The 13,158-nt window shown below is 45.2% G+C and overlaps 1 protein-coding gene across 3 annotated transcripts in view; it reads left to right on the forward strand.

Annotated features, from left to right (window-relative positions):
- WDFY3 (WD repeat and FYVE domain containing 3) overlaps window positions 1-13,158 on the forward strand; it is a 1,930,620-nt gene that overhangs the window by 1,696,368 nt on the left and 221,094 nt on the right. For all 3 annotated transcript variants that reach the window (XM_078676292.1, XM_078676293.1, XM_078676294.1), the window contains one exon: window positions 1,075-1,192. In XM_078676292.1, the coding sequence (XP_078532418.1) occupies window positions 1,075-1,192 (118 nt within the window). The remainder of the gene's footprint in view (window positions 1-1,074; window positions 1,193-13,158) is intronic.

A 13,158-nucleotide genomic window follows, 5' to 3' on the forward strand; every position in this document is an offset into this window, starting at 1 on the left:
ATATACAAATTTGTATGCGTTTCAATACTGCACTATGTTTGGTGTATACCTCTATATCCTTTGTAAAGCGCTTAGATACCCCATTGGCAAAAGTTTGCACTGTAAAAAAAAATAATGTAAATAATAAATGAATTCAAATTCCCCAGGTTTTTAATTGGCTCTCAATCAACAGAAATGTCTGACTAAATGAATTTTCGCTTAGTAGTTAACATTTTATGGAAGTCTTTGCTTGTCTGTGATTTTGGGCGTCATGGAAGGGGAAAAGGTTGGCAGTAGAAAAGAAAGACTTGGATGATAAAATGGCCACACATAACTTGACAAATGCTCTTTTGTCCAGTGTACTTAGAACATACTTCCACATAATGTGTATCAGGTTTCCTTTATTGTGGGAAAAGATCTTCAACCAGCTCCATGAACTAAAGGTCTTCTTCTTCTACATCCTTTGACTGTTGGTTCAAGGAGTTCCTCTAGTATGATTCCACACAGTATTTAAGTTGTTGCTATGAATAACATTTGGTTTGTGAAGCAGCCATTTTCAGCGATGCATGATGTTGCTCATGACACTGAAGACAGGATGCAGGTTATCTCTAAAGAACAACACTTGCCTGCTTAAATGTTGTTCAACCGCAGTCATAGTGATGATTTCTGTTGCTACACTTTATATTTAATTTTCATGGATTATAAACACCTGTTCAAGTATAGACAAATTATTTTCTTGCAGCGCCCATAGTTGCAGTTTAATTATGTCTATGTGGATGGGTTGGTGTAGTGCATGATGTTGTGTATGGGTGTTGTAACAATTCAGTGTGCAATTGTCCAGCCAAATAGTTAAGAGTACCCCTACTGGTTAGGAAGATGTTGGCCAATAAATGCAGTTTTGAATTAAACCAAATCAGTTTTACAGTATTAACAATTGCAATTGTTAATGAAGAAACATGGTGATAATTGGTAAGTGTTACATATGTGTATGCCAAGGGGTTCTTTGTAGTAGAGGTATTTGGCTAAGTTTTCTGTTCTGTTCAATAAAAAAAAAATTCATGCTCATTGTCATGTTTGGTGAACTTTTATTTTCAGGAATTGGATCTTAACAGTCCTAAAACATTCAGAAATCTTGCCAAACCTATGGGCGCTCAAACTGAAGACAGACTTGCTCAGTTCAGGAAGCGATTCAGAGACTGGGAGGACCCCAACGGTAAGTTGTGGAAACCACATGGGCTTTGTAAGGCAATGCCATTTACACTCACTGTATCTGCAAATATTAAACATATTTCTTAAATTGATGTAGTGTTATATGATTTAGTATATCTCTCTAAAGTAATCAAAAATTAGATCATATTCAAATGAAGGATGTATTTCATTAATGGCCTACTTATAACAGCAGGAATGTCCTACTGCTTGTAATAGAAAACAGTTTTAAAAAGTTAACAGTGGAAGTGTAATGCTTGCAGGGGGTTGGTTGTCCTATTTGACAAGGGATTGTTTTTGGTTAGTCCCTTATTTGTATCTTAAAGCACACCTCAGCATAACCTGTTCTATATTGCGAGTGCAAAGCTGCTGCTCTGCATAGACTCTTCATTACAGATGTTATCAAAAACTCTTGCCAAGCACCTCTCAAAAAGCAGGGACAAAAGTCTTTTCATAGATAAATCAATACACGCCTGAAATGATCTGTGAACATTCACATTTCATTCATAATTCGAAATGCAAGATATATTCAGCCCAGAAGCCAGCTTAAATGCAAAAGACTGGCTCAAACCAGCTTGACAGTCTGGCAGTAAGCACTTCATATCTTTGAGACCAGTTCAGGATGAATGACTTGTGGCCACACATGGCCTCCCCTCTTTGCACCCTACCAAAGACTAAATAGAAATTCCAGAGACTCCTCTCAATGTGGTTGCACTTTGCCGCCTACTTAATCCAACTTTCCTTGATCAGTCGGAGGCTCTGCCTCTCCCTATTTTGTGAAAGCCCTGAAGAAAAGGTTGTAATGATACTGTCAACTTTGTTAGCTTTTTTAATCTGCTACTCCCTGTTTACCGTATAGTTTATATTTGGATAAACAGCTGGGGATGTGTGGGACCAGCACAGAGAATTGTCTGACAAACAGTAGAACTATGGTTGTTGCTATTTCCCCCATTGGGCTGCAAACAGGACTAGTGTCTAGAGAAAGGGCAATCCTGTTGCCCTGATCTGCCATTGTAGAAGAGTATGTTATACTTTCTGATGCATATGGCATAGCTAACCGCTGAGCAATGGGAGAATTAGCAAAGCCAAGCTTACTGAAAACTGCTTGTAGGCAGTCTTGAAGAGATATACTGTGCGAGAGCATGGTAAAATTGTAGCTAATCTGATAGGGGAGAGGATGTAGCCTTATGGCTAGAGCGGTCAAACTTGAAGCTGGGGACCCAACTTCGAGTCTCGGCAACCACGCTCAACATCCTGTGATTCTGGGCAAATCACTTAATCTCCCTGTGCCTAACAAAAATGAATGTGTCCATCTGTAACAAAACTGGTGCTCATGTAAAGCGCTCTGATACCCGAGGTCTCGGGTCTAGTTCGCCCTATATAAAACTCTTACATTTAAAAAAAAAAAAATAGGACTGATGTGACTTTGTGGGAGCCCTATTGCTTGTTTTCTAGCATGAGAATGACAGTGGATTTTCCCTTACACCATGTGTCTTAGACTGGCCCTCTATTGGGTAAGTCCATTTATCTTGATTTATAATAAAGTATGCTAATTCTTTAGTCCTTATAGTTTGAGATAAAGACCATACCCTTAATCCCAGTTCTACAGTTCATTTTGGGAAACAATAGGTCCAGGGAGTGTCCACACCATCTAAGAATTTCACTAAATAAGCTTGGTGCTCTAGAGGAATCTGTTTTGAATTTCAACCTCTTTCCTTCACCGGTAGTTTACCAGTATGAAATTTGCCTTTGGAGACCAGTTGTTCTGTCTGGTGCCGCCTGTTTCTGACTACAGTGGCCCAAAATCCCCAATTAGTTGGCACTATAACTTTGCCTTTTAGTCACTTTCCAGGGCAAATCTGTCGCTTTTCCAGGGTTAGGAAGCCCAGTTCACATTTGGGGTACTAGCATGGGTGTTGATTTACCAAAGTGCCAGTGGTAGCGGAAGTGAGATCACATATCCTTTGACCTTGAAGACATCATAGGAAGTGATGTCATATGGCCCTGGACCCTACACTTGTCCTCGAAGGCGTGTCAAATGACCCTAACATCACACTCCCAGTGTCTTACACCGCCTTATACTTATTCTTATTCATTCCCACTCACTTGAATTCACCAGCACAAAGTGTTAGGGTGAGATTTAGTATCCAAAGCAAATACCTATTTGTGTTGGATCGTATCCCAAAGTAACACAAAATTGTTCTGTGCACTGCTGTGCATTGACTGACTGACTGAATTATTTATTAAGCGCTCTTATGCCGAGGCGTCTTGGCGCTGTCGGAGGAAGATGAACGGGAACGCCAGTTATACCATAGAAAAGAGACAAGATTTCAAAGCTTTTCTAAATCGGGTCCTGTCTGTAACCGAGCGTAGCACAGTGGGTAGGGTATTCCATAGTTTCGCTGCCTGGTAGGAAAAGGACTTGCCGCCCCATCGGACTCTCCTTGTTTTGGGCAGACAAATCAGGCCCAGACTGCTAGATCTTAATGTGCGGGACGGCACATAACGAGGAAAAAGATTTGTCATGTCCTCCGCCCCCCTACCATTGAGGGATTTGTGGACTAAGCAAAGGGCCTTAAATTGCACTCTTCTCCTGACAGGGAGCCAATGGAGTAGCCGGATGGCATTCGATGTCGGGTGACGCTTAGGGAGCTCTAGCAATACTCTGGCTGCCGCATTTTGTATTGACTGGAGTTTTGCAATTTGTTTTTCGCCAGTTCCGAAGTACAGCGCGTTACAGTAGTCAATGCGGGACAGTACCAAGGCTCCAACTACTGTATTCCTCAATGTAAAAGGTATAAACTGCAAGATTTTTCGGAGGACCTTAATTGTAAAAAAACAGGCCGAAGTGACTTGACTAATTTGTGCGGTACAGGTTAGTTCTTTATCGCTCATGAAACCTAAGTTCTTAACTTTTTGTGCTGGGACGGGGCATGTACCAGCTTCTGGAGGCCACCATAAATGACTCCAGATAGAGGGTTTTTGTCCAAACTCAATCACCTCCGTTTTTTCGGTGTTGAGCTTCAAAAAGTTCTTATTCATCCAGCTCTTTACGCTTAGGAGACAGTTCGAAAGCACTCCGCTGTGACTTCCACCGTTTGGGAGAGTGACACCACTAACTGAGTGTCATCGGCATATGACACTAGTCGCAGGCCATGAGATTTTATACGTTTTGCCAGTGGGGTCACGTACAAATTAAACAAGGTAGGGGAGAGCGCTGATCCCTGGGGAACACCACATGGGAGAAAGAACTCTCCAGACTGAAGACCCTCCCAGTGCATTAATATGCTTCAAGGGGATGTTCCATGGGTGGTTCATGGGCATCCCCATGCTACAACCCATGCGTTTTGACGCAAATCCCTATCTTCAAAAATTGGTAGACAGGAATTTGCACCAAAATCCTATGCCTTTTTGAGGCAGACGTAACAAGGAGAAATGTTTTAATTTTTCCTTATTTTTTCCAACTTTGTGTTTATGCTACTTTGTACAGTCCACATACAAAGTGGACTCCAGTGTACAGCTATATCTTATAGATATGGTACATTATTTCTCTCTTCCTTTGCAAGACAGTGTAGCAACTTTGGTGGTGCCTTGCCTTGTGTCAAAGAATAGGAAATCTGAGCTGTAATCTCAGATATTCTCACTCACTACCTGTCACTGACTCTCACAGTACTGACTTTCAATCACAGACACAGTTGCTTAATCATACAGACACATGGTCACACATGCACACACACTCCCCCGCATAAACACACTGTCCCCCACAAGCATGCAAACAACCTACATTTAAAACCATTTTTAAGTACCACATCAGCCTCCAAAGGTCGTGTTCCGGCAACACGTGCTCCATTTTTTTTATTACACTAATAGTGAATGAAAGAGTATTATTCAATATAACTATAATGAACAGCGAGCACAAAATAAAGTATGCAGAACCACCCCTGTGTTCTTACCACCTATTTGCTACCTCTGAGGCCAGGGTATTGCAAAGGCAGTGCCAGGGGTCACAGGAGACAAACCAGGGGTCGCAGCTGCGACCCCTAACTGACGTCCATGGGTGATAGGCTTTTAGGTCATAAAACCTTTTGGTGCTCAGCAACATTTTTTGGCAGCTTCGCAACTGTCTTGACTCAACCCCACTAGGCCCTCTCACCTCCCCCCCCCCCCCCCCCACCCCCACACACACACACACACACACACACACACACTGGCAGCACTGAAAAACTAGGACAAAATATTGACTCACTGAACAAGTTACTTATCTTCCGTAAAGCATTATCTGGTACAGACAATATCTAGCTACTGAGTCCTCGACTTTGAATTTCCCAGGTGTCAGATTGGATCCAGAAACTTTTGTGTGAGCAGTACTCCTGCGCGGCATCAGGTGACTCCATTCGGTTCTGCACGTTGTTGGCGTTGGATGTGACTTCGCGGTCACCTATATTGGTACCAACCAGATGCATGGACGTCAGTTACTTTTCACGATTTCCACGCCACAAGTGCATTTCCATGAAGTGAAGTGACTGGTGTGTGTCCAAACTAGGGCCCTAGAAAGGGAGCACCCCTAGCCCTATAAATGTGTCCGCAGAACAGATAAGCATGGGCGGGTCTGTAAGAATCAGCAGCTAGATGTTGTCTCTACCAGATAATGCGTTAACAAAAGTAAGTAACTTGTTCATCTGATAGAGACTTCTAGCCGCCGATTCCTTACCTTTGAATAGGTACCCAAGTCATAGCATACAGGTGGTTGGCTGCGGACAAATTGACTAAACTAAGGAGTACTGCAGGACCAAATGGACGAAATGCCTGTCCCTGTGGATGTGACTGTCCAGATATCCAGGACTGGAACACCATGAGCCAGCTTTTCCCCAGGTGGAATGGGCCCGCGAGCCCTCTAGAAGCTACTTTTTAACCAGTGCATAGCAGATCTTAATACAGAGAACAACCCAATACGAAATGGTTCGTTTCTGAACTGACCAGCCTTTTTAGCTCCTACATAGCCCACAAAGAGTCCACCAGGAACCCTTTGGGCGGTCAAGGTAGAACAACAGTGCTCTTTTTTGGGTCCAGATGGTGGAGTTGTTCCTCTTCTATAGAGGGATATGGGGGAGCATAAAAGGTGGGCTGGGTGATACATTGTCCCAAATGGAATGCAGGCAGTTCCTCAGGCAGGAGAGAAGCCAGAGTGCGAAGCACAACCTCATTTGGGAATACCATTAGATAGGAAGGTATGGATGATAAAGCCTGCAGCTCACTTACCCTCCTAGCAGATGGTAGCGCCACTAGATAGGCTGTCTTGATGGTAACCAGTCCGAGGGGACAACTGGGAAGCGGCTCACAGGGAGCACACATTAGATAAGTGAGAACCAGGTTCTGATCCCTCTGAGGCATTAAGAAGGGCAAAGGGGCAAACACATGTAAAAGTCCTTTCGGGAACCTATTTACAATAGGGGACTTAAAGATGATTTGTCAGGCAGCCACAGGAAAGTGAACAGAGCAGAAAGATAACCCTTGAGAGCATGCAGAGCACTGCTGGGCAAGGGTAAGAATAAAGAGAAGAATCTCAGAGAGGCAGAAAGAGAAGCAATAGACTTTTCAGAACATTAATTTACAAATTTCTGCCAACGGCAGGCATATCTGTTTTGTTGGAGGGCCGATTGTCCACGATAACTTTGCATACTTCAGGAGGAAGGTCAAAAACTATCAACTGTCGCTGCTCAACCTCCACGCAAGGAGATGAAGAGTTGACTGGTGTGGATGGAGAACCCTCCCCTTGCTCCTGCGACAGAAGTTACTCCCAAAGGGGCAGCCTGATCGGAGGATCGTTGCTCATTTTCAGAAGCTTGAGGCCCAGTCCAGAGCCATAAGAATGACTTGAGCCAAATTGTTCCTGATCTTCTTGAGTATTCTGGGCAGAAGTAGTACGGGCGTAAAGGCGTACAGTAGCCCTAAGCGCCACTCGCGGCTAAAAGCGTCACAGAGCGAGAGTCGCCTTGGAAACTCCAATGCACAGAACTGCTGACACAGATCTATTTGCCTTCAAAGAGAATGTGCAAACAAAGGCTCTCCCCACTGCTGAAAGAGACCTTGTGTCACTTCTGCGTGGTGATGCCAATTGTGATCCACTAGGCGTTGGCTGCTGAGCTTGTCTGTTTTGATGGTCAGATAACCTGCCAGGTGTTGAACCACTAGGGTTATGCTTTGGTGTTCTAACCATGTCCAGAGATGCAGGGCCTCTTGACAAAAGGTTCACGACCCCACCCCGCCCAGCTTGGTTCAGTCTCACATGGGAGTGGTGTTGTCTTTGAACTCTTCCACCTACTTCCCCTTGACCGAGTCAAGAAACGCTTTCAACGCTAGTCTGATCGCTCGTAGTTCCAACAGGTTGATTCCACTGGAGACAAGAGTCTACTGATCTCCGCCCCTCCCAGGTGGCCGTCCCTTCGCAGAAATGATGCCTCTGTCACTACTGTGAGATCTGGTTGGGGAAGGGAGAGGGGTCTGCCTCTGACACAGTTGCGGTTTGTTAGCCACCACTGCAGGTCCTTTGCAGTTCCCTCCAAGATCTGGACCATGTCAGAGAGATTCCCCTGATGCTGCACCCACTGGAACTTCAGGTCCCACTGCAGAGCCTGCATATGACATCTGGCATGATTTACCAACAGGATGAAGGAGGCATGATGCTCAGCAGCCTCAGAGTCATTCTCACCGAAACCAAAGATAGAGGCTGAAACATTGGTATCATAACCTGAATATCCTGGACTCGCTGCTGGGGAGGATAATCCCAAAACTGCACTGTGTCTAGAACAGTTCCGATAAAAGGGAGCTTCTCAGAAGGTGTCAGTTGTGTCTTCGGCACATTTATAGTGAATTCAAGTGAATGCAGGAGATCCGCCGTTGTCTGGAGGTGGGACACAGTCTGGGGCAAGGCCACCTTCAATAACCAGTCGTCAAGGTTAGGGTAAGACTAAAACCCCCAACCTCTGCAGATAAGCCACGACCACCACTGTCGCCTTGGGGAACATTCCAGGGGCGCTGGTAAGGCCAAAGGGAAGCAGGGTGAACTGAAAGAACTTGTGGCCTACCTTGAATCGCAGGTAACACCTGTGGGCAGACAGGATGGAGATGGAGATGGGAACATATGCATCCTGCAAGTCTAACGCTACCAGCCAGTCTCCTTGTTCTAGGGCAGATAAGACCTGAGCCAAAGTGAGCATCTTGAATTTCTCCTTTTTGAGGAAGAGATTGACGGTTCGGAGATCTAGAATAAGACAAAGACCTTTGTTCTTTTTTGGTATCAGAAAGTAATGGGAATAGCAACCACTGCCTACTTCTGATATCAGAACCCTTTCTATAGCCCTCTTGGCCATGACAGCTGTAACTTCCTCTGCCAGCAGTCGTAAGATGGAGGTAAAGGGGGAGGGAATAACCTCTCCAAGTGATCTACAAGACCCATTTGTCCGATGTTATAGACCGCCAGTGGAGGAGATGATGTATTCTCCCTCCAGCTGGGCACCCATGGTCTTTTCAGAACCAAACTGGGAGGACTTAGAGCTTGCAGCTGCCGGGGGGTTGGTGGCGGACGACTTCTGGCTACAATTTCCACGGGGTTGGAATGCACTATGTCAATGTCCTCCAACAACTTAGGAAGCCTGCTCAGGACGGTGGCCGGGACATGGTTGGCGCGGTAGCATGCCCATTCCATAACCACGAAAGGGGCAGAAGGCAGACTGAGGTCACTGAGAGGCCCAAGGACTTGGACATAGCCCGTGAGTCTTTAAAGTGCTCCACCGCCAAGTCTGCCTCTTCTCTAAAGAGACGAGTCCTGTCGAAGGGCATGTCCATGAGATTGGCCTGGATATCCCCTGAAAAACCAGACATTCTCAGCCAGGCTTCGCGCTGTAAGTTCACCATCGACTAAACTGCTCTGCTCAGCGAGTCCGTCTTATCCAAACCACTCCTAATGGTGAACTTACCTGCATCCCTCCCGTCTTTCACTTCTTGGGAGAGGATGGCTTGAGCCTACTCCGAGACCTCAGGTATCACTTAGGCAATCATTTACCATAGAGCATGTGAGTAATGGCCCAAAAGGCATGCAGTGTTCACCGACCGCAATGTCAGGCTTGCGTAAGAAAATATCTTCTTCCCAAGTGTGTCCAGCCTCTTAGATTCCCTGTCTGGGGCAGCGGCAGGGAACTTGCCATGGCAAGTCGAGACCAAGTACCTAGAAGGACGTCAGTCAGTGTTTCATGAAAGTGCAATAGGGGTTTCGGATGAGGAAGCCCAAGGCTGAAGCACTTCGGTCAAGAGGTTAGTTGTGACCACCACAGAGGGAAGCTCGAGGTCAAGGACCTCTGTTGCACTCTTCACCACCATTGCATGAGACACTCCCTCCTCTGTAGCCACGGTAGACGTAGAGAGCATTCCAGTATCTGGGGAGGTGTCCAGCTCACTGGCTTCTGCTAGTTTCTCATACAAGTTCACATTCTCACAAGAGATGTATAACTGGTGTTTTAAAGGGTCTTCTCCAATGCCTGTATGCTCCTCAGAAAGCTCAGGCATCAACATAGAGCCACTGGGCTCCGTCAGCTCCAGAACTGTCGTCGATCGACGCCGTTCCTATTCAAAGTCGTCGAGAATAAGAATGGGGCTGAAGCGGGTAGCGCGGGTAGCATCGATGTCTGGACCAGTGCCAGAGAAGGGTGCGTTGGCGCGATCGGCGCCAATATGGATCCAGGATCAGATCCATGAGACCCCATTGGAACTGATGCCAGAGTCGTTGGCGCAGAACCTGGTCGGGCCTCCTCTGACCCTTCGAGGCCCCAAGGTGCACCGGAGTGGTTGGCCTGCTCATATACTCGGCAAATGGCCTCATAAAGCTCTTATTTGAGCGGAGGTCGCTGCAGATCCCGGAAACGGGGGGAGATGCCGAGTCAGACCTGGCAACAGCTCCACAGAACCGTGCCTGGAACGTCGATGTTCCCCACTCGTCTCGTCAATCCTTGACGGACGAAGTGAAGTCGAAGTCTGTCTAGAATTCTTCTTCTTAGGCCTCTTCCCCTAGAGTCCAGAGGACTTTGAATGCAACGAAGAGGACTTGGGGCTCCTGGAGCGGTCCCACGACTTACTTTTCCTTGGTCAGGTCCGAGACCTCCTAGGAGTTTCGCTAAATTGAGTTGACTGCTGGGCTTAAAACAGCTTTGGGGACCACTCCCTGAAAGCCTTCGGCGCCAGGGCCAGTCAGCCTGAGCACGTCTGGTCATGGTTGCGTTCAAGACACCATAAGGACACAAGGTGCGAGTCGGTAACCAACATGGAGCGGTGACGGGCGCCACACGACTTGAACCCTACCTTTCTAGAGGACATTCCCTCGACAAAAAAAAAGTTATCTTCGAAAAAGAATCTGTCAAAAAGAGACAAAGGGTAGTTTTTCTTGGATCAGTGCTAACTGACATGAAAAGAACTGACGTCCATGCGCTTGAGTGGCGCCTATATAGGTGACTGCGACATCACATGTGGCGCCAATGACACTGATGCCGCACAGAACCAAACGGAGCCACCTAACGGCACTAGGGGTACTACTCCCGCAAAAGTTTCTGGATCCAGTCTGACTCCTGGGAAATTCAAAGGTAAGGAATCTGCAGCAAAAAATGTCTATCAGATTAGAGTACTTAAGGAATAGTAGCATTTTGTCTACTGCCTCTGTCCCATCGGAAGGACGTTAAACAAAGATATAGTAAAGAACGAGAACCAAAGGTTTCCAAGGACAAATAGGGCCCCACAAACCTTCCCCTGCACAGTAACATTGCCCATAGTCACCTTCGTTAATTGAATTGTACCAACATGCCAGGTAAGCACCATATCTGATTGCAGGTATATCTCGGCATCAGAAGGTACTGTGGTGTCTGGTTTTTGTATTGTTCATTCTTCTAATTGTCCTACATTACGGTAATATATTCTTGGGATCTAATTTCCCAAAAACATCATAAATCTGCACCAAGATTTAGAACTTTTTTCAATTCACACAACTTACATGAAGAACATCTAGAAAGCTACATCTGTTGCAGCTCTCGATATTTATACATGTGGAAATATTGTGATTTCCCCTTTTTTGTGTGTTGCTATTCCCCCTATGCAAAATTTCTCCTTGTGAAAAGCAAGTGCCTTTGGATAGTGACACATTTTTTTGTTTTTATTGTTGTTTATCAGTTGGGGTGCACTAGCAGCTGATGCCCAGGCACAGCACTAGTAAATGACATTCTCTCTCAGTTGATCTCCATTAACAGTCATAAGCACTGAATAGTCCCGCCCATGTGCGGGGATCCCAGAGCACTTTTTCATAATATGTCTTCCTAAGTGTAGATGTTGAACTTTCTTCAGGAAACCCTGTAGAAACACTTAAGACATTGTGCAGCCTATAAGGAAGACTATAATGGCCATATAATTCAGATTCTTCTTACAAAAAGGCATCTTTTTCACAAACCCTTTTTTGTAAATGTATGAAGATGAAGGATAATGGGACAGTGTAGCCCTATAGGCTGCCATTATGTGAGTGTAAAAACAGTGTCTGTGCCTTTAAGGGCCCAGAGTCCACCTGTATCGCATCATGCCCAGCAGGTGGCTTCAGTTCTATTTGGCAAGATGTGGCAGTATCAGATAGCTCCACCAGGGAGGCAGGAGGGTTGATTACGACTTAAGTGGCGATTCCCCTGAGAGGGAACTGGGTTTACAGGTGAGAAACATTTCCTTCTCTCTCAGGGGGTCTCCATTGATAATCATAAACACTGTTTAGAGTAGCAAGCCCATCCCCTCCAAGAGCTGTGCAAAAGTCAGAGGAACAACCAAATCAAGGAAATACATTTCTCAGGGAAGCCTATCCTACTTGAGCATCTGTTCTAGCGTCCAAGTCCAAACAATAATGTTTGGCAAATGTGTGAACAGACCTCCATGTAGCTGCTTTACAGATTTCAGCTATCGGGACATTTCTCATCAAAGCGGCAGTAGCCACTTCCCCCCAGCAGAGTGAACTTTAGTGCTATTGGACAAAACCTTATTGGCTTTCTGGTAGCATAATAGGATGCAACATACTATCCATCAGGAGATGGACTGTTTAGACGTGGCTAGACTTGCATTGACTGGGCCATAGTTACACATCCTATTACACTCTAGCCTTCATCTTTCTACTTTTGCAAAAAAAGGTTTGTGAAAGAGATTTTAGCTTCCCACTATATTATTTGGCTTTGAATATACATATACATGGATGTTCTTAACATTTTTGTAGGTTCAATGTGAAAATTTGGCACTTATAGCCTTCCTTATAGGCTGCACAATATTCTTGTCTTAAGTGTGTCTACAGGCATTCTTGAAGAAAGCCGAACATCTACACTTAAGAAGAAATGCTATGAAAAAAGTGCTCCAGGATCCCCGCACGTGGGCTGGACTATTCACTGCTTATTACTTCAGTAGAGATTCCCTTATGAGAGAACTGGGATTACAGGTAGGAAACCATTCCTTATCCACCATGGACATTGTCTAGTATCATCTGACTGCTCCAGGACCCAGTGGAAGGTTCTCTCCACTAATTACGCACTTTTTTTACACACTGTGAAATTCTAGACCCTAGTGCAGAACATTTGAACCCTCATTTTTTGTGTATTGCTCATACCTATTACAATTAGCTTCATGTGAAATCGTATGTCCTACAGTTCCTATCATTTAACACGTTTTTCTCTCTATAACGCCAACCCAAATTCACTGCCAATATGGTTAGTGTTCAATACAGCTCTCACTCTGATGTTTGCTCCCGTCTAACTTTCTCATTCATTGAATGTAAAATATCCTCTTTCCTGTCAGTGCATCTGCCTTTCTCTTGCTAGGACTTTCTCTATTGATCTAGCTTTACAGTAACATTTTAAGAACCCCCCTTCCATATGCAGGATTTAAAGTGAGATTTTCCAAGTGTAATATTATTAG

This window comes from Lissotriton helveticus, chromosome 2_1 (assembly GCF_964261635.1).
Source record: "Lissotriton helveticus chromosome 2_1, aLisHel1.1, whole genome shotgun sequence".
NCBI classification, from domain to species: domain Eukaryota; kingdom Metazoa; phylum Chordata; class Amphibia; order Caudata; family Salamandridae; genus Lissotriton; species Lissotriton helveticus.